At 34.0% G+C, this 22,161-nt stretch overlaps 1 protein-coding gene and 1 long non-coding RNA gene across 2 annotated transcripts; one reads left to right on the top strand and one right to left on the bottom strand.

Moving 5' to 3' along the window:
• Positions 1 to 3,044: 3,044 nt before the first annotated feature.
• LOC123561880 (uncharacterized) lies at positions 3,045 to 21,443 on the bottom strand. The gene is made up of 5 exons (XM_053516876.1): positions 21,380 to 21,443; positions 20,963 to 21,094; positions 4,655 to 4,765; positions 3,921 to 3,980; positions 3,045 to 3,172 (listed from the first exon to the last, which is right to left on the bottom strand). The coding sequence occupies exons 1-4, from the start codon at positions 21,441 to 21,443 to the stop codon at positions 3,922 to 3,924; spliced, it is 366 nt and encodes a 121-aa protein (XP_053372851.1). The 3' UTR covers positions 3,045 to 3,172; position 3,921.
• Positions 9,137 to 14,131, top strand: LOC123536285 (uncharacterized). The gene is made up of 5 exons (XR_008372703.1): positions 9,137 to 9,210; positions 9,693 to 9,815; positions 12,120 to 12,212; positions 12,414 to 12,497; positions 13,539 to 14,131. It is a non-coding gene; the product is annotated as an uncharacterized LOC123536285 (long non-coding RNA).
• Positions 21,444 to 22,161: the final 718 nt, after the last annotated feature.

Raw genomic sequence — 22,161 nt, forward strand, 5'->3', positions numbered from 1 at the left:
ATTTACATGTTTTTTTTTGTTTTTTTTTTCATACAGAACTCTCGTGGGTGGGGTATAACAGATGAGATAATTTTAGAAAATATAAAATGTTTTTCCAAGGTTAAGATAGGAAATTCTGAATCAAAAGACCCCTCCCTATATTATACTAAATATAAATAAGTTTTCAGCAAGGTTCATGTATTCCCAATTTCGTGAACGGAACACGATTCGTCCGAAATAACATACAGTCAACTGAAGACTGGTAAAATTCGTCCATCAATAATAAATGCCCAAACTATTACAGATATGCAATGTGTATCAAAATTGCAGTTAAATATCGAAAAATAAAATACTGTTAACCTTTTGCTGAGTTTATTAAAGCTAAAATGCCTTTTTGCGTTTCGTATCCATTCTTTTTTGCACACGACCCGTGTGACGTCCGACTAAAACATTTACCAAATCCCTCTATACAGCTGACAATTAGTGAATTACGGGACCGACAATTACGCCTAGAATTCGGTGATGGAAACGAAACTATAACGTTCGTGGACCGGATCTGCGTTTTAGACCATACCAAACAAATGGCAAGTGCGCGATGAAATAAACAGCGATTTGGCAGCTGAACTGGGGTTCCGAATCTCTGCGTGCATGTACCCCCAACAAGTGATTTTTATGCGTGCATTTGATATTTTGTGCGTGATTCACGTACTGCAGCGCGTGAATGGGCATGCTGCTACACACCTTCCCTCTTATTGCGAGACATTGGCACTTCTGGCCAATGTCTGCAGCAGACTGTTAACCGAATTCAGATGCACACCCCAGCCAAACTGCTTCGCCCTGCATGGGCTCCAAGGGTGAGCATCCCGGACGAGCCCCCAAATGTAACAGTCTCTGGAAAAATGTGCAGCCTCGACCGGGATTCGAACCTTACCTTCGGCTTACCGTGCCAACGCTCTACCAATTGAGCTACCGAGGCCCCCCGATACGAGAACCGCTACACAACAAAGGAGTACGGAGTCTGTAAAAATGAACTGGAGAAGTCTATCGAAAAACAATAGGTGAAACTTTAAAACGGTAGAATACATAAATTGATGTAGAAGACGAGTACCAGAACTCAGAAAGATTCTACAAAACCAAACTATTTATACAAGTACCAATACAATACAAGCAAGTAGGAAAAACGTTTAAAATATGTCGCGAAATATGATGACAAATTTGATTTTTTTTTTTCAAAACCAAGTATTTATTCCTCTTTCTTTCTTCTTTAAATGAGTCTACGTTATTAAAACATATTATTATATATATAGATTAATAACTCAGAAAGTGTGTCACCAAATACTGTTATTCTGATTAAAAAACAAACCTTTTTTTTTTGCTCAAGGGAGGTAATTCAAACTTCTACTCTGCGACTCGACAGACTTGTTTACGGTCCGATAAGGTCAGATTAAGAGCATATCCTATCTCTCGTGCGGTATTGCATTACAATTCATTTTATAGAACACACTTAGTTACACACACAGACATCAAAATTTATGTGTCGAGTCCATGGGTTCTTACCACTTTTTGGTGGTTGAATGACATCACTGTCTTTCTGAAGCAGTTTCTTGGAAACTAAGACTGCAGGTCCATTATATGTATTAATCAATGTTCCCGCCATTTATGTATGTACGTACGGGATTTGTCCTGAAGCTTCGTGTGTTTTTTGTAGTTCATACAATCATTTGAGACGGCTGACATTGTCAGAGAGTTGCAAAAACTTTCCAAAAGGTTGAAATCGGTTTTTGTACCTGATGAAAGACTTTTGACAGGATTATCTATTAATTATGGTTGTCTGTTAATACCAGGTTTCACAGAATCGCTTTTCACTAAACCCGCGCTGCAGATCATAATGGATAGTATGTTTCATAAAAAATATTGATATACTAGATGCAATGATGTGTTTTAGGAGCTTGCATAGGACGCATGTTATGGACACTGTCCTAGACTATAGTTGGCTGGGTCCCTAGTTTGTCATCAGCGTATATCATACATCGGTAATAATGGTAGTATATGCACCTATGGCGTTTCGTTTGTTCACTTTCCTTGGCATCAGTCCATACTTAAAAGTCAAAATAAAACTTTTCCAATACGATTTCAAACGAAAGGACTGGCGTAATGTTCATATACATATTCCAACGATGTGTTGTTTGGTGTATAGTCTCCTGTTTCTTTCTGTGATTGCATAAAAACAAATCTGGTAAACATTTGTTACTAAAAATTCAGGTACTAGTATTTTGCAATTTTGTTTAAATTGAGATAGTTCTACATCCTAAACTAAAAAAAGAAGACATTGGCTTCTTGACCACCGCCATCAGAGAAAATGTGTGTGTTCTTTATCTAGTTCGGTTCGAGTTACTGTCATTTAAACAATCGAAAATCAAAAACAAGAACGCACCATTGGACTTTGCATTAATTGCCACGGCGATATTGTATTACAGAGGCGACACGGAATAATTTTTTTTTAGAAGAATGTACAACAAGAGAAGGGACGTAATTATCAAAGTTTGGTGTTTTTGGTTGCGGGGTTTATCCCGCTACCAAAGTTAAAGTGTATTTCTGACAATCATAGCATCTTTATTTTACTCCGAATCACATCCAAAGGATGTTCATGTGCTTCACAAAATAGTCCCGTTCATGAACAGTACGGATGAATCATCAATGAACAAGCAGTTCTTATTCAACCTTGTATCCACTCACACTGACCATTTAGATTATATAAGATCTATCAATGATAAGGTATTCCAGCCCATGGTTACATCACAAGCTGGGTCAGACAGAGTTCATCTTAGATATGAGGCACATAAAATTTGTATTTGTTTCTCATTCATGTATATTCATAGACTGGCATTTAAACAGAAAATAAATCTACTAAAAACCCGCAACCATCAGACATTTCAAGGCTTTGATTTAATTGGTTACGAAATTAGTAATTAGTAATGTTATGCAGTATTGGAAATACTGTCACAAGACTATATGTAAATATTCTTTTAAAACAAACACTTTTTGGAGTTTCGATGAATTTTATTATAAGAAATAAAATTCAGAACCTCATAATTATGTTTGAAAATCATGATTCAGTGTTCGATATGCAGTAAATTATAGTAACAGATAAATATAACTAAAATATAATCGGCTTGCAGTCCCATCTTGGTCTCTGAAATGTAAAATAAATAAAGTGATGAGTTTATTTTAATTGTATTACAAAGTTGAAAACTTTATTTGAAATAAGAATGTAGTCCAACTGGTCGACGCATGACAAATTGTAAGACAGTTATCAAAATGGAGAAGGCTGTTAACATGAAATTTGACCAGAGAATGTTATTATTTGATAAAATAAGAAACTAGAAGTTGTTTTTCTTTGAGAAAAAAAAATCCGCATGACTTCCACATTTAGTTTTGACAAGACAGTGTGTTCGAATTATAAGCAATCACCAAATAGCAATAACTCTATAAAGATATTATAAGTATCGTACTGCTTATATGAATTGCTAGGCTTAATTGCACGCGAATGTGTTGTTTGGTTTGAAAAAAATACCCGCCAAAATTTATATTCACCGTTTTGATGGCATCACATTTGAGTCATTTCTTGATTTCCCTCAATCTGATAAATATATGATTGGGCAAATATTGCGAAGCGTGTACGGGCATTTTTCAATTAAAACGGAATGATAAGTATATGAGCCGCACCATGAGAAAACCAACATAGTGCATTTGCACAGTCTGGTTAGGATCCATGCTGTTCGGTTTCAAAGCCTATTGCAATTAGAGAAACCGTTAGCGAACAGCATGGATCCTGACCAGACTGCGCGGATGCGCAGGCTGGTCTGGATCCATGCTGGTCGCAAATGCACTATGTTGGTTTTCTCATGACGCGGCTCATATACATTTCTGTAAATACTTACCTTACATACTAACTGTTGGTAGACCGTCACCTGCAACGTCATCAACAATACCGAAGACCTCTGCAATAGCATATTGTAATACTTATTAGATATGCGGGATTTCTAATTCTGAAACGATACCGAATTTATTTAGCTCCATTGTGATGACAGCTTTTTTTATTTTAAATCACATTCGGGCCTGCTTCCTGGAAAAACCAGTACTGACGTCATAGGAGAATGCATGATCGTCACCCAGTATATAGGGCTCGCTCCCATGACCTGCGGTTTGAGTTGCCGACACCTTAACCGTTAGATCATCGCTCCCCTAGGAATCTCGCAAAACTATTATAAACATTGAATTTTTGCAAAAACCAATGGTCACGTTTGGCCGAAAGTCGAATGATAAGATTTGTTCCGAACTCAAATACTAAGATTATTTAGGCCAATACAAAAAAGAATGTAAGTTTTTCTTTCTCTGTAAAAAGTCTCCCCGTACTTGGATTCAGTGTTGTTATATTTTCTGGTCCTTTGGGATCATGGAGTCCATTCAATAAACGTGTAATAGAGTTCCGCTTAAGCCGGTGCTAGGGGACGTGAGAGGTGTTGCACATTTCATTACCTCTCATGAACAGACAATCAAACCGAGTCTGCTGTTATTATGTTTTGTTGCATTCTTTGCTTCCAAAGGATCTTCTTACAGATTTTATTAAATATTATGCAACTAAACTCTTGCAGTCTTCTGTCAAGTTACTTACCCATAAATTCTTTGATAGTTTTAGGTCTAGCATCATGAAAGGCAGAGTGGTTGACGTCGTCTTCTAGCACTACATTTGACAAACTCTCGGTCACAGCTATGTCAGCAATTTCTAAAAGACGCAGTTTACGGTTAGAGGTTCTCAGTTTACAGATAACAATTAAAACATATTTACAAATAATGAAAATGTATATTTTAATGTGTCATTATAATGATATGTTGTTAAAAATGGCAGGGTGACTTCGGCCAAGAAAGTCCACTATTTCTAGGGGTAACCCAGACCCATATTTTAACAAGGCATGCTATATACCGAAATGTTCGTAAAAGTTTGTAGATTCTGAAAGTGCCGGCATAAACATTGGCATAAATGGTGGCGGGCTGAGAAATCCCAGATGGCGTCCAAGATGTTCGCCATAAAATGAAAAAGATGCTTTTTGTGAAAAAATAAGGTTTTCTTCATTCACCTTTGATGAAATAAACTGCTGGCATGCATTGTTTTGTAGAATTATTGCAACACACCTTTCAATAATTGTAAAACATTTAAATTGTTACAGTTAAGGAGGTAGGTTACCTTCATATTTGTATGTGCGCATGTCCAACCGGAAGCTAACGTAACGATTTACGACGACGTTTACGACAAACTAAATGTGTTTGTATATTCATTCTTCCGAAAACAAATCACGAACCTGTCTTTGATCTGATGCTTTATGGCTTAATAATGCAGAAATAATGAATAAATTGCCGCAGATACGCTTCAAAACAATGTTGCCTTAAAATGACGTCATTGACGTCATGACGTTACGCGTCAGTTACCGCGCAAAATTTATAGCTTTTATCTTGAAAGTACGTAATTCTGTGCATTTTCTTTATTTTAACTATTTTCAAATAACGATTATTTGCTGAAATATTTTTTATGAGTCCATTGCTCTGAATAATAATCAATATTTTGCTTCTTTTATGTAGTATTATTGAAATGTTATGCGGAATGTAAGAAAATGGACGATGGTAACCAATGTTTTTTGGAATAGTTTGGTGAAAGGTTACTTGTTACGGTCATTTTCAAATAAAAAAATCTAGCAGTTTGATTTGTATAACTTATTTTCAGGTTCCGTTGATAATTTGTTACTTATATACTAAAATTAAGATCTAAAATTGTTCAAATTTCAGTAGAAAATTGTAGTTTCTTGAATTAAATTGATGTTACCATGGAAACGAAGCCCGTGACCTATGTATCTAAATGTAAAATTCAAAAGCGTTGACACTGGTCTATTTAAGAAACACAGCTTCGGCTTTTTATTTTCATTTCAACAATATCCATGAGAATAATAGCAGCATGCTGAACGATTTTTCCATGAAAAATGCCAGACGAGGGGTACTGCTATGAGTATTCTTAGCTGTGAAATTTTTTGAATAAATGCTAAATAACACGAAAATATAAACTTACGTTAGAAATAATATGTTTAAAGCTACATTAACTAGAAAGATAATCTTATTCAATATTTTTATAAGAAATTACGACAAAAAGCAAGATATAAGCTATTTAAACATCTCTGTCGCATGGTTACTTAAAACTTTGAGAAAAATAGGTACCATGTAAAGTGCTTGTATTTTGCAGGTAATATTACCCAATATTCCATGTGGTCATTAACAGAATGGCGCTGAATCCGTCGAAAACCCGTATTTTTATACAAAGTTGTTTAAAAATGAGAGAAAATGCGTTACCATGGAAACACGAGCCCCGCGACATATACATTTTTAGCTTATATTAGAAAGCTAACGTGCATACTAGTAAAATTATCAATTATGCAGACTTCTACGGATATCAATTAAAACTAAAATACACTGAAAAGTGTTAAATATCCGTATTTTCCTTCTTCTTTCAATATGAAATACCTTTGGAGGGTCATGTTCTTCAAACCTGGATAAAAACTGAACTTGAAGGGAAGGAGGCAAACGAAATTGAGATTGTAGCAGTTAAAACTTCATATTACACGAAATACAAAAAAATGCTGCGGTTAAACTAACTTGAATTTACCCTTGTAACAAGGTAACCTACCTCCTTATAAATCCTTTTGAAAGAATCCAAAGAATGGCACAAAAGGATTATCTGATACAAAGAATGACAATTATTGATGTTTTACAGTAAAACTGTTGTAGAAGGTATTCATTCTAATGTGGCTTTATGCGTATTACAAGCTTACAAGCAGGTAAACAGAAAAATAGTTGAAGTTAATGAATATATGGATACATGTGTCTTATAATTTTCTTCCTCAAGTTATGCAGGTATCAAAAACAAATGTTGTGGTCAGTTTCTAGTTCTGTTTTAAGTTTTGTATTCCCCCAAGGAAAGGATTTTTTTTTATCATTTATGAGGTCAGAACACCAGAAAAGCTACATATTTGGTTCATTTACGGTAAATGTTTCAAATTCTGTATATTAGTACATTTATTTACATTTGTTATCATGGGCACGGATAATGTTGTATTAGCCATAGACAGGTTTTCAATGCTATTCAATTAATATTGTGCGCATATTGCCTCAAGCAAAGATTTGTATACAAAAAAAAGAGTATATTTTTGTGCAACTTGAAATATATGCACCTTGATAGAACATTATAAAACGTTTTTAAAACGTTTCGACGATGTCACTGAAATGATTAAAAGTCTAATAAATCAGTTTTATTGGAGCTGAAAAATTAAACATCGTCATTTTTGCAAAAAAAATATATAATCATATTCGGTTTTAAATGTCAAAACTGAAAACTAATTGACACTATTACCCTGCTTAAACGTAAGAAAGATGCCATATATAAACTATTTCTTCAACCCCCTTGTTTAATAGTTGACTGATAACCTATCCCAAAAGGGATATGGTAGGTTGACAAAAATGTCGCCCCTTTTTCGTTAGAGAAAGGGGCATTGATCCTGTGATGCGTGTATGTGGTCGCACGGTCACATTTTTTTTTACAACGGTGTCCCTTTTTAGTGTGGTGAGAAATGTTCAGTGGGAAGGACTCTAAGTGTGCTGGGGTTACAATTTCTCGGTGATCATTGATAATGATCAGTGTGGAGTGATCACAGCTCTGAGTACTTTTCACAGAACATTGATCATCTAGTTCACGGCACTGTGAGTACCACTTACTGGGTAATGTTCACGGTACCGTACTGTGAGTATTGCTCAATGAGTAGTGTTCACGGCACCGTGAGTATTGCTCACTGAGTAGTGTTCACGTTACTGTGAGTACTGCTCACTGAGTAGTGTTCACGGTACTGTGAGCACTGCTCAGTGAGTAGTGTTCACGGCGCCGTGAGTACTGCTCACTGAGTAGTGTTCACGGCACCGTGAGTACTGCTCACTGAGTAGTGTTCACGGTACTGTGAGTACTGCTCAGTGAGTAGTGTTCACATTACCGTGAGTACTGCTCGCTGAGTAGTGTTCACGTTACCGTGAGTACTGCTCACTGAGTAGTGTTCACATTACCTTGAGTACTACTCACTGTGTAGTTTTCACGGAACTGTGATTACTGCTCATGGCGCCGTGAGTACCGCTCACTGAGTAGTGTTCGCGGCACTGTGAGTACTGCTCACTGAGTAGCGTTCACGCTACTATTAGTACTGCTCACTGAGTAGTATTCACGGTATTGTGAGGACTGCTCACTGAGTAGTGTTCACCGAGAATGAACTTAAGGTACATTCTATAGCCAAAATATCGACATTTTAGTGCTTGTCTTTACAACCATTTTGCGAATTTTTACTGAAGAATTACATAATTTGATGAATGAAATGCCTATTGAAAATGATTTAGCTCTCCTTCGAAGTATATATCTTGAAAAACAAATGCCAACTTGTACCCGAAAATCCGGACAGAAGACAGAAAAAAATATTTTTAGGCAGTCATATTTTTTCAAAATCGACAGCTGCTACATTCAAGCATTATTCTGCCTAAAATTGTGACCAAAACGTACCTAGATAATATATCTACTTCCTGCGAGCAATCAATTTTTAAATAAATTTGATGAAAGTGCCTTTTATAGTCGATAATTTCAGACAATTTTTATTTTCTCTTTTTTTCATGCAGACATCATCATTTCACAACTAATTTGAGATAAACATGCGTATCTATGACAAAAATCCATAATATCATTACAAGGGCAATACACATAAAAGTCAGATGTGTCAATTTTATTTTTAGAAACGGTTGCAGTCACAAAGTAATTGACAGAATAAAATGTAAATTTCAGCATATTTTTTCACACAAAAATGTGTTAGTTGCGTAGAAATGTGATCAGGCTGAGCACATGGCCTTATGGATTCATGATTTTCGGCGCTTAAAACGTGAAAACAGCTAAAGCACAGGATTCACGAACATTAAATTTATGCTTAAATCTATATGCGATACATTATGCATATAATTATAATTCACGATAATATCGCATATGGAAGTAACTGGAATAAATTTGGACTATTTCCTTCGGAAGTTACAGGACTGTCCTGTCAAAAGGCCTCCCTGTGTTTACATATTTTGACAGGTCGAGTTGTTCTGGGACTAGGAACAATGGTAAGTGCAAAGTTATATTGATTTTATTAAATTATTATTTTTGCAACGAGTTCAAAGTAAGGTTATTATCAGTCGACTCTATTTCAAGATCTGAGAATGATTGCCTAATTTTCGGGCGGAGAACATAGCATATGCATGCTTGTATCACTGCCACCATAGATTATCATTAGATCCACTGGTAGATCTACAACAAATCATTCTCAGATCTTGAAAAAGAGTCGATGCAGAATTAACGCACTGTTTCATAGATAGTGAATCGATCAGAATAGACAAAATAGATCATTGTCATAGAAAAAAAAAACGTTGATGTTCTGTTTGCATTCGAACTGACATAATCTGAACATAGACTCTGCATTTATGCCATAAAATATGTCTGATCGGACGTGCTGAATCATCCGGCAAAAACCATCAATATTTTTAAAGTAACATTAATTAGAATCAAGGTCTACTGTGCATTTTAATCCGTCATGTGTTTGTTTCAGATGAATGAATACCAGCACCATGGAAACAATGTCATTTGCAAACTTTTTGAACCAGTGCTGGGCGTTCACATTGACATTTCTTGTTCAACAGGAATACATGATGTCGACCAACAGTACAGCTAGGTAAATGTCAGTGTTCTATATATATTCTACAATAATTTCGTAAAAAAAAAACAATGTCTATAAGTAAGCCAAAGAAAGGACACCTCTGCATAGCTGACAAGGTCAAGGGTCTAAATGAAGCATGATCATGCACCAAAATATCAACAAATTTATACATTTACACAATGGAATGAAATAACATACAGTAGGCCTATATTACAGCAAGATGTGATTAATAAATGGTATCATAACTATCTATTTTACATGGCATGCATGAATTGTTCAACTTCGTAAAACAACTGTGCTGTAGACCTACAGAATCAGCATAAAGAAATGAAACTACATGAGTAGTTTTAAGATACATTAATCCACACTTGTCAAGATTCCATATATAATGCTGATTTCCTTATATGGGTGGTTTTCAAAATAATGATGCTTTTTCTTCTTTTTCACCTTACTTTAATTCAGTTCAGTTTTAGAATGTGTTTTGGGGCAAATCATATCCAAATCAATGTATTCAAGAAATGTGTGCAATTTCAGATGAATGGCTCAAGCATTTTTAAAGTTATGTTAAATTATATAGATCTAGCTAATTTTGTCCCCTCTGCACCAAAAGTGTGACATTTTGCATGAAGAATAGTTTTCAACTGTGTTTTACTTTTTTAAACCAAACTTAATTGTTACAGCTTTGGCTTTTCTTAAATGAAATCTAAACTCTGCACATTTAAAACAAAATGCTTCTTTTCATTAACTACATTTTATTCTTACCAATAGTTCATGTCTTGTGATGGAAACCCCTTCATAAAAAAAAATAGTGATACATTTAAAAGTTGAACACTACAATTTCATAACCCCATTACTTTTCTTAAGTCATAATGTTTTTCTAAGATCTTTATCCTTACAGCTTTGAAACCACCTTATGATTTTATTGTTTTATAAATCAACTTTCTCAGAATCTTGATATATGTCTATACACCCAAAATGTCCCTTGTAAGTATTCTTTAAATTAAAATGGGTTTTTACTTTATTCCCTCTAAATGGAAGTTACAATGGTTACAAAAGCAGCTTTCAGCTTCACATATTAAGCCAAAGTGATGTCCCCTGTGCACCTTTTTTTGACATTCATGAGTTATCATAGCATTTATACTGTAATATGTTGTGGCAGTTCTATATTCTTAGCAGTGTGTAAGTTAAATGCAGGCATTACTTGATAATTAAGCATTATATAAGAATCCCAGGACAATTTAAATTTTATTTTTTGCATTTTTCTCAAGTTTTCATGTTTAAAAGGGGAAACATCAATTTTAATTGAAGTTTACCTACATATGTAAATATTCAGTAGCTAGTATGTGTAGTTGAAGAATTACTTACTATGAAAATATTCCATGAATATATTTTGCTGCCATTTGTCCCCTGTGCATCTTTTTAAAATTAAGTAGCATTATAAAGATGTATGAATTTTACCATTCCATTTTACCATGCATGGTATTTTGTCATTTTTCTACTCTGAATAAGCAGTACATGTAAACTAAATGATTTCAATGTGTTAATTGTGTTTAAAGTCACTTATTTTTCATTTAAAGCATTACATGTTGCTGAATTTTCCTGTTTGTGTTGCGAAAATTTTCAGTTTTGTAGTTATTTTGTGGAATAAAGTAATTGTTCAATAGACTTTTGTCTTAAGATGATCACCATTAATCTTGTTTTGAACAGAAAAAAATAATACTTAATGAATATTACACTGATTTTTAGTATGTGTCCCCTGTGCATCTCTTAAAAATCACCAGACATTTTTGAAATTTGGAATGTGGTTTATAAACCTGCAACATATGAGAAAAAATAAGTTTTATAATAATATGTTAATTATTTTTCATTCAGCAACAACTTTTCTAGGTAAAATTTTATTTTTATGTCAGATTTGTGCAGAAAGGGTGATTTTAAAAACCAAGGTCCACAAACATTTATTAATAAGTTCAAACTATACACAAACACCTATTCATATATGTTGAAAAACTTTACTGTTATACATATTTCCTTGTCATAAAACACTGCAATATTTATCACCCATCTTACTGGAAATTCTCTGAACTTATGAACTGAAGGCTGTTCAAAATATTATCTGATTGGTATTTCTCAACACTTTCCCAAAGTTGTATATTTCCTTGAAATTTGAATTATTTGCTATCATAAAAAATAGGTGACCACCAAAAGAAATAGGTTTGAATTTCCAACCCCTATGTCACACTTTTGCTTCATTATTTTGAAAACCACCAATATGTTTCCTCACAGTTTTTTTTATACTATACTATACTATACTTATTTCAGATGAAGATATAAATTTATTCAAAGAAATAATGGGACAATGAATACTAAAATTGCCAAGAAGAAGACTGCCAATTTACACACCATTTTATACAGGTAGGTGTTTAAAAGTGTTTTGAAAATAGATATGGCATTCAGCACTTATTTTACAAACTATAATAACTGATTTTAGAATTATGTACATTGTACTTTTAAATTGTTTTTAATGTGAAGTGTCAGAAATTTATAGAGAAATCACAGTTAATTGTGAAAGAAAAATTTATGTATATATAAATGTACATGTTGGGCTTTTTTTAGTTACAATATGATATGGAGAACAAAATGCCTCAATGCAGCCAGTTCTGGAGCTTTGGCTAGACTATGAACAGTAGACATCAAAAGGTACAGGATAGTTTAGAGCTGCATTTATGTATTTTTTTATGTAATGACTATTTATCAGTTCAAATGAAACTTGGTACATCAGCATGAACTGGACAGGCACATATTGTCAGGACTATCAAATTTGATTATTTGTTTCTTCAGTTATCATGTCAGTTTCTTTTTCAAACTGTCATATCATAGCTTCCTTCATACCTTTTGCATTAAAACTCTCTTTCTGCAGATTCCAACATATTCAAATGGGTCATGGTATACTTCATGGCCAAGCAGCAGAATTATACACATACTATTATAATAGTGGATTTTACATCAAATGACAGTTTTCTAAAGTTATGGTCCTTTTAGAATCTTGAATTAAATGAAAGAGTTACAGTTTCTTTTCTTTTGTTCTTTATGTACTCAGCTCCTCCCCCACTTTCTATCCAATGCCCTTGAAACTTGTAATACACTTTTACCTTAAATGTGAATTAAGGCCTTTATCTATTTTAGCCTAAAATCTAAATTTGGAGTGTTATGCCCCTTTTTATATTATAAGAATTATATTTCATCTCCTACAGTTTTCATACTGTGTCACAGTGCAAAAGTAAGTTGATATGAAGTTATCAACATGAAGTAGGCATGCACATATTGCAAGACTTCATTTCAGGTTACTTTTTATTGAGTGATGTCCTTTAAAATATTACAAATACACTTGTACATTGTGTATGCCTACTCACTGTTTCAAACAATTCATAAGAAATTTAGTATACATTATGGACATGAAGTGATCATGTGCCTATATATAGTGTTAGTTGAAAATGGAATGCATGAAGACATACAGACAAATATATATCATCTGTTTGAATTCAAAGCTGTATTTCTTAGTCTTTATTACTTGTGTAAGGTACGTTTTTCCACTTCTTAATGACATTTTCTGATAATGTCTGTCAGACTGATAATATTATAATTGTAGATTTTACATTCTGAAATTTGTGTTTTATGAACATATAAAACATGTTAAGTTTTATACTAGTGTAAAAAATGGCTAAATTTTTTCCATTTCAGATGATCATGTGAAGGGCCACAATTGTTTAAAGCACTGGTCAACAAAAACTGAACTATTTGATGGATCATACATCTGCAGAATGTACTACCATATTTCCAGAATCAGAGAAATAGAAATTTCAAGTATTAGAGAGAAAGAAAAGTATGCATCATGTATGAAGAACTGCCTAAGAATAATTTGCAAAATACATTGAAATCTAACAATTGCTAATTGCATAAGGAAGTTAAGAAAGGTGTACTCTTCTGGAAAATATGTGTCCAGTGCAATATTTCTTTTCCAACTTTGTGAGCATAATTTTGAATAAAAATTGCAACATGGCTACAGGGATAATACAAAAGGTTTAATCTTATTTCCAAACACATTAGGGGAATCAGAGAAGAAATATCAAGAATTTGGATAAAAGAAATAATTGTCATGAATGAAGAACTTGCTTTTTATTACTTTACAAAATACTTTTTATCCGCACAACTGTTAATGATATTATGAATATGGAAGTTAAAAGTGTGGACTTTGATTAATCTTCAACTTCTCTGAGCATAGTTCTTCATAAAAATTGTAACTTTATAAAATAGTCTTGTAGAAAAAGTGTAAGTCTTTCAATACTTGTTAATAGAAAATGTTTTCTGGATGTTTCAATGTAAGTTTGCTAGACCCAGACCACTAGCTCCTAAGTCAAGGTTGCACTTAGATGTCAAAGGTTAAAAGGGTCTGTTTCTGTTTGGTCAATAACTGCCATACATAAAGGGATTTTGGAATTATTCGGCATAAATGTTCACCATAAAGAGACAACGTGTTATGCGCAAGACCCAAACCCTTGCTCCAAGGTCAAGGTCACACTTAGAGGTCAAAGGTTAATAGAGTCTTTTTGGTGTCTGGTCAATAACTCTGCGATCCATGAAGGGACTTTTAGATAACTTGGCATAAATGTTCACCATAATGAAACCAGGTGTCATGCCCAAGACCAAGACCCCTAGCTCGAAGGTCACACTTGGAGACCAAAGGTTAGATGCAAAAATGACTTTGTCCGTAGCATTTCTTGTTCATGCATGGAGGGATTTTGATGTACAATGGCAAAAATGTTCATCATCATGAGATGGTGTGTGATGAGTAAGAACCAGGCCCCTAATCCTTTGCTGTTACTATAAATAACTATTACTGTAAACTTCTATTCTATTAACCCTTATCATGCTGAACATGATTTATTCTGTCTTTGCGACCAGTGTAGATCATGATCAGCCTGCACATCCATGCAGTCTGATGATGATCAGCACTGTTCGCCATTCAATCAGACGAGTATATTTTTGCAAAGCATCCCGTTTAACAGTTAATGTTACTGTCCAAATTGAAAAATGGACAAGTTCATTATAGAAATTCAGCAGGGTAAGGGTTAATATTAGCCCTAGGAGAAAATTGGGACTAGTTTTCTTAGTACAACACACATGTTGCATCCAGTTTTTGATGTATTTGACGTAAGGCTGCCTGATAAGTACTTTTGTGTGGACTTAGATTTTTTTCAGATTAACTTCTCTTTGTTGTCACTATAAACAATAATAGACAACTTTTATATATTGACCTTAGGAGAAATCAAGACCATTTTTAGCTCCACTATTCGGAGAATAGGGGGATCATACTACTCGCCCCGGCGTCGGCGTCGGCGTTACCCTTCTTGGTTAAAGTTTTTCGGCAACCTTAGTTTTTCTGTCATATCTTTGTTACTATTGCTTGTATGTTACTGTAACTTCACATAAACATTGTCCCAAGGTCAGGGTCACCAAGGTGTTATATTTAGATTATTTTTAAGGTTAAAGTTTTTAGGCAATCTTTGTTTTTCTGTCATATCTTTGTTACTATTGCTTATATCGTACTGTAACTTCACATAAACATTGTCCAGTATACAAACAAAGTATGTGTAGGGGCTGAGCCCATTATACCCAAGGTCAAGGTCACCAAGCTGTTATACTTGGGTTATTTTTAAGGTTAAAGTTTTTCGGCAACCTTTGTTTTTCTGTCATTTCTTTGTTACTATTGCTTATATCGTACTGTAACTTCACATAAACATTGTCCAGTATACAAACAAAATATGTGTAGGGGCTGAGCCCATTATACCCAAGGTCAAGGTCACCAAGCTGTTATACTTGGGTTTTTTTTAAGGTTAAAGTTTTTCGGTAACCTTTGTTTTTCTGTCATTTTTTTCTTTGTTACTATTGCTTATATCGTACTGTAACTTCACATAAACATTGTCCAATATACAAACAAAATATGTGTAGGGGCTGAGCCCATTATACCCAAGGTCAAGGTCACCAAGGTGTTATACTTAGGTTATATTTAAGGTTAAAGTCTTTCGGCAACCTTTGTTTTTCTGTCATATCTTTGTTAATATTGCTTATATCTTACTGTAACTTCACATAAACATTGTCCAGTATACAAACAAAGTTTGTGTAGGGGCTGAGCCTATTATACCCAAGGTCAAGGTCACCAAGGTGTTATACTTAAGTTATTTTTAAGGTTAAAGTTTTTCGGCAACCTTTGTTTTTCTGTCATATCTTTGTTACTATTGCTTATATCGTACTGTAACTTCACATAAACATTGTCCAGTATACAAACAAAGTATGTGTAGGGGCTGAGCCCATTATACCCAAGGTCAAGGTCACCAAGCTGTTATACTTGGGTTATTTTTAAGGTTAAAGTCTTTCGGCAACCTTTGTTTTTCTGTCATATCTTTGTTAATATTGCTTATATCTTACTGTAACTTCACATAAACATTGTCCAGTATACAAACAAGTTTGTATAGGGTCTGAGCTTATTATACCCAAGGTCAAGGTCACCAAGGTGTTATACTTAGGTTATTTTTAAGGTTAAAGTTTTTCGGCAACCTTTGTTTTTCTGTCATATCTTTGTTACTTTTGCTTATATCATACTGTAAGTTCAACTTTGTCCAGCATACAAACAAAGTATGTGTAAAGGCTGGGCCCATTATACCCAAGGTCAAGGTCACCAAAGAGTTATACATAGAATTATTTTCAGGTTATTTTTTCCGAAAGCTTTGTTTATAGACATATCTTTGGTATTTTAAAAGATAATGACTTGAAATAAAAAGTATTTGTTTATGATCATCTGCATGTGCGGCTACATACCCCATAACTCTAATTGTGTTTTGATTAGAATTATGCCCTTTTGTACTTAAACTTTTTTGCAATCTTCGCTCTCTGAATACTACTTATATGCAATATAAGATAAAGACTTGAAACTTTAAATGTATCTTTATCATCATCATCTGCATGTGTGGTAACAATCCCCATAACTCTGATTTGTATTTTTGACCAAATTATGCCCCTTTTATACTTAAATTTTTACAAACTTTGTTTTCTGGACATAAATTTGGTGCTATATAAGATAATGACTTGAAACTCAAAATATTATCTTTATCATCATCATCTGCATGTGTTGTAACAATCCTAATAACTCAGATTTGTGTATTTGATGGAATTATGCCCCTTGGTGTATCTTATTCAGACATATATTCATTTTACTGTCATATCCCGTATAGTGGAGCGCGCTGTCTTACGGACAGCTCTTGTTCTGTGTTACTTTAAAATTTTAGGTGTATTTTAGGGTACCTCTTCGGGTAAGGAGTTTTTAGTAGACTTAAAAAATAAAAACTTACTTCCCTTTGTTGCTACTATATAAAACGATTGTTCTTGAAACTTTTTACGCTGGTTGTTAGAATTGGATATGTCATTGTTTTGGCATACAGTATGTATGATGAAAATGTCCTTAGGCAGGGGACGTTGCTAACTCTATTACAAATTCTTGTTGTTGTTTTTTCTGGAGTTGTTGCCCTATTTGATCTTGAACTAATTCATCACATCGTGAACTCGTGAACTTAAGTCGAACAAATCCATCCACCTGAATTGAAACTAGGTATACAGAAGCATGAAATGAATATGTACATGTTGCCCTGACTTTTATGATCGATTATTTTGTCTGGAGTTGTGGCCTTTCTTTAACGACGGATGACAACTACATTGTAGTTTCCTTCTCTTCGTTTCAAATAAAACTTGTTAAGCATCTAAACATTATGTAGACATGCGCATTTGTTTCTTGTTCAGTGTTTAACTTCTATAATTTTTCCTTAATAACATTATTGACCCGTCGTTATTATAGTTATTGAATTAACATTTTTTGTCGACATATTCTAGTTCTCTTTGAACCTCCGTGAAGGAATATTGTCAAACTATACCGATAAGGGGAAGAGTTTGCTTCCTTTTGTAGCACAACTGTCTATGCATTACTGTGCCTTGCTCATATACATAACACTTTTATTTGTGTGAACATGCATGAATTTGTTATACTGCAAAATAAAACAGTCATCATTGATTACTTTACTTGTCGTCACTTTCATCCTTTTTATCGTAAATAGCACAGTCATACACAGAAGATGCTGTATACTAAACATATTTTCTCAAAATTCAGACCAAAAATTCTATCAGATGCCACCATTACATAACTATATTTCAAACTTTTGCAGGGAGAGAACACCCTGACTCCTACTCACGCTGGGAGCTATGTGTCTCGCTGGTGACACATTCTTTCTAAACTGTTGCCTCGCTGCATCAAGTAAAGGCATTTCTGGATCCGGACTAGCCTGGGAAGCCGTTGACAATAATTGTCAGAAGAAATCTTACCTACATTAAAGATCCAACAAGAACAGTGTTCATCCGAGTTTCTGATATTGTCAATTTGCAGGTAGAAAAATGGTTTGAAATTGTCAGACTGGATTCCCAGGCTAGATCCGGACCTGCCCTTAAGTATGATAAAGGCCTTTAAGGTCGATGTCGGAAGAGGGATCTAGCAAAGTTTTACAACATTTAAGCTTGTCAACGACGTCGGCAGAGATTATGAAGTTGTTCTGTTGTCAGGCTTAAGATGCAGGCATACTTAAACTCCAAAACGAAAGCCGTTTTTGTACAATAAAACTCCATCAAGTTTGAATAAATAGTTCAAATGGTTATGAATTTTGTACAGTAATCATTTCTGCGTACAGACTGAAGTATTACCATTAGTGGATTCATAGCGGAGGTCGGGGGGGGGGGGGGGGGGGGTCACCGGGGCGCTCCCGCCCCTAAAATCGCCGGAGCATAGGTAATTTGTCTTATGTTCTGGGTAAAATAATTGCAAAATATACATTTTTTCTCGCTCGCTACGCTTTGATACATAATTTGTCTTTTATTCTGACTGAAGAATATGAAATATACATTTTTTCTCGCTCGCTACGCTCGCACTAATGATTAATCTTTTGTTCCGGCTGAAAAATATGCACATTTTTTTCTCGCTTGCTACGCTCGAAAACTTAATTTGTTTTCTGCTCTGGGTTAAACATAAAAAATGCATTTTTATCTCTTTCTCACAGGTAATTTGTCTTACTTGTTTTTTTTTTTTTTTTTGTTATTTTTTGTTTTTGTTTTGTTTTTTTTTTATTGAGGGAAAAATGCATTTTTTTTTTCTCGCTCGCTATGCTGGCACATTTAAAATCTGACAGTTTGCATGAGCTCCAAAAAACCTTTTTATTTTAGTCCTAGGTAAACCCTCTCCATGAAAATCCTCAAAAAACGAACGGCTAAGAAATTCCGAGACACTCGCGCAAGAATAAGTTTGACAATTCCTAAGACGTGACTATAATTAGCATGTTATTTGTGTTGATTTTGTCACAAAACCTGTCCTTTGTCAATAACAAATAAAGTACCCCAGAACGCCCAGAATGCACCAAATGGATCCATTATTTTCATAGTTTTCCGGGGAATCATGCCCCCGGACCCCCCTATTTGCTGTAGTCTTCAAATATTTTACGCCCCCTCTTACACCAAATACTGTACCCGCCCCCGAGGTAGTCAATTTTTTTTTAAAAAAACGTTATGGATGTAAGATTTTTTTTTTACAAAGTTTGGAACGATAACGCTTTTATCATATTAAGTAGACCGTTTGAAAAAATGTTGGATAGTTCAATGAATCAGATATTCTAGATTTCATTTCAGGTTGTAGAATATTTTGAAAAAAAAAATATTGATTATTCTTCGAATACTTTTTGACTGTACTATAATAACTATTAGAATAGTGTTATTGGATCTATAAAATCTGCCGAGAATGATAATCGGGATAAAGAACACTCCCTTCAGGTAAATGTGAAGAACTATCCTTTATTATATTTGGCGGGAATCGAGCACGTTTTCAACGTGCAATATTAGTATTTATAGTAACAAAAAAGTAGTCCGTCATGTCAACAAAACACGATGAAAACAATCGTCTGAAGCATTTTAAAGTATATTTTCAATCGTAAATTGTCAGCCTTTTACAAAAAGTTTGGGTAATTTAAAGGGTGGCAGAACTAGATCATGTCTTGTCTGTCTATTAATACATTTAAATGGACTCCGCATGTATTTTGAAGCAACCCTTGATTTGAAAAAACATGACCAATTTTGTTATCAAATTGTTCGTCGTACGACTTATGAAAGAGTCGTAGTCGTAGTTTGATTATCTAGCCGTATACTTCGTTCCAAGACGAATCTATTGGTGTATACTTTTTATGACTTTTGTCCAGTAACAAACCCGCCAATCTTAATTATTTAGACCCACTATTTTTTCGATAGAATGAACCTTAAGGACATGTTTTTGCATAACTACTTTTGAATTCTTAAAATTATCCTGAAATCATATGCTAAATATATATACTCTTATCTATCCGATATTTGAGTTTTATGATTATTTGACATTTTGACCTTTAATCTGCATGATAATTTTAGGCAATTTATGTTAAAATTATACTCATAAAATCTGTCATATCGTAGCAAACTTTTCAACAGAAAAATAATTAAAATTTATATGAAAATGTAGACATGATGATGTGTTTATAAACATAGCTCTAGTAGTCATCATTACTTTTGTAGCGGCCATCTTGGACGCTATCTCGGATTTCTCAGATCGCCACCATTTATGCCAATTCATGCCGGAAGCCTGGTATTTTTCAGACCTAAACGAACATTTTGGTATATAACTTGCCTTGTTAAAAACTGGGTCTGGGTTTAACTTTTTGAATGGCATAATATTGTCGCACTAACTTGTGGCCCAACCCGTTTGTTTTTGATATCCACATTATTACTACATGTGTTTATTCTTCCTTTTGTTTGTTTGCTGATTTATTTGCATGTATTGTACAGCATTGTATTGCCGTATTTCTTAAGCAATAAAATATGATTAAACAGTATTGTCGCACTACCAAAATTAATTGGAAATGTTCGTATTGAAACATTTGATATGTAGATATTGCAATGTACGAGGGTAGTTACACGAAAGGTAATTTTAACAAAATGCAGTATCTATATAAACTTGAATTTTCTTTCAGTCGTTTAAATATTTGGTAATCACTTACGGCTTATAATACTTGACGACAAAGACACGCCGTCGTATGCTGATTTCTCTTTGATAGATTTTGTGTTGCTAGGCGACGTCTGTCTCAATGAGTCTGCAGCCTTGTCTATAATGCAAGACAGGTATTCTCCAACTGTAAAATCAAAGAAGCACACACTGTAAAGACAAACGTATTTGCAAAAAACAAGAGGACTTTGATGGTCCGAAATCGCTCATCCGTGTTTAACAGCTCAAACTGGTATATATAGAGACATATGGAAATTAGACCCGCCTATGAACAGCCATGTTAAGATTAAAAAGATTAATCAATCTAACAAAAAAGGCACTGTTTTTTTTAACAAATCAAGATGATGATAACGATAGTCACATAAGTGTGAAATTATGTATATAATATACAAAAAAAATAGAAAGAAAATACCAAGTGTTTTTAACTCTTCATATGTAGTTTCCGTCGGTGGAGCATTTTTCAAAAAGAATTGCATCGTCTGTAAAAAAAAAAGTGTAGGTATAAGTAAAAAGTCCCGTGAAAGAAGGAATTGCATTCATTTAAAATCTATTTTCGTAGCTGGAGAAATAATCAGTTATTGTTAGTCTTTGTTCAGTAAAGATGACAACTTTTGATTGTACAAAATGAGAAGACTTTTAAGCTATCTATCTTTATCTATCTTTAATTACTGTTTCTGGAGAGAGAAAAACTACAAGTTCAGTTATTTAACCTTTGGGTGAGAAAAGTAATGAACAGAAATTGGACACTTGTTTCATTGTTTTAATACAATATAATTATAATACAATTCGTATGTAAACAAAGTTCATGCATATAATAATCTTAAGTCTGGTAAAACTTTCATTTTTGCCCTTTATAATTTTCTCTTTTCTTTTTAAGTTCGGTTCTAGTCCACAATGTACATGCAGTAAATATGTTAATTATGTTGACGCTTTCACGTGAACAAAATAACATAACTTGGGTTCTCAAAAACCAATGTATTTGAGGCAAGCTGTCACATCAAATGATATCGCAAACAGACAGACAGACAGATGAACAAACATATTCTTTATTTTCCTTATTAAGTAAGTTACTGTTCCTCTTATTGTTCACCGCCCCTCCCTGCTGAGCAATAAAAACGGAACAGTGACCTATATGTGCTATACTATACCTTAAAAACTGAGATATTTTTAGAACCGGCCTGTCTATTTAATCTT

The sequence above is a fragment of the Mercenaria mercenaria genome, chromosome 10 (assembly GCF_021730395.1).
Source record: "Mercenaria mercenaria strain notata chromosome 10, MADL_Memer_1, whole genome shotgun sequence".
NCBI classification, from domain to species: Eukaryota; Metazoa; Mollusca; class Bivalvia; order Venerida; family Veneridae; genus Mercenaria; species Mercenaria mercenaria.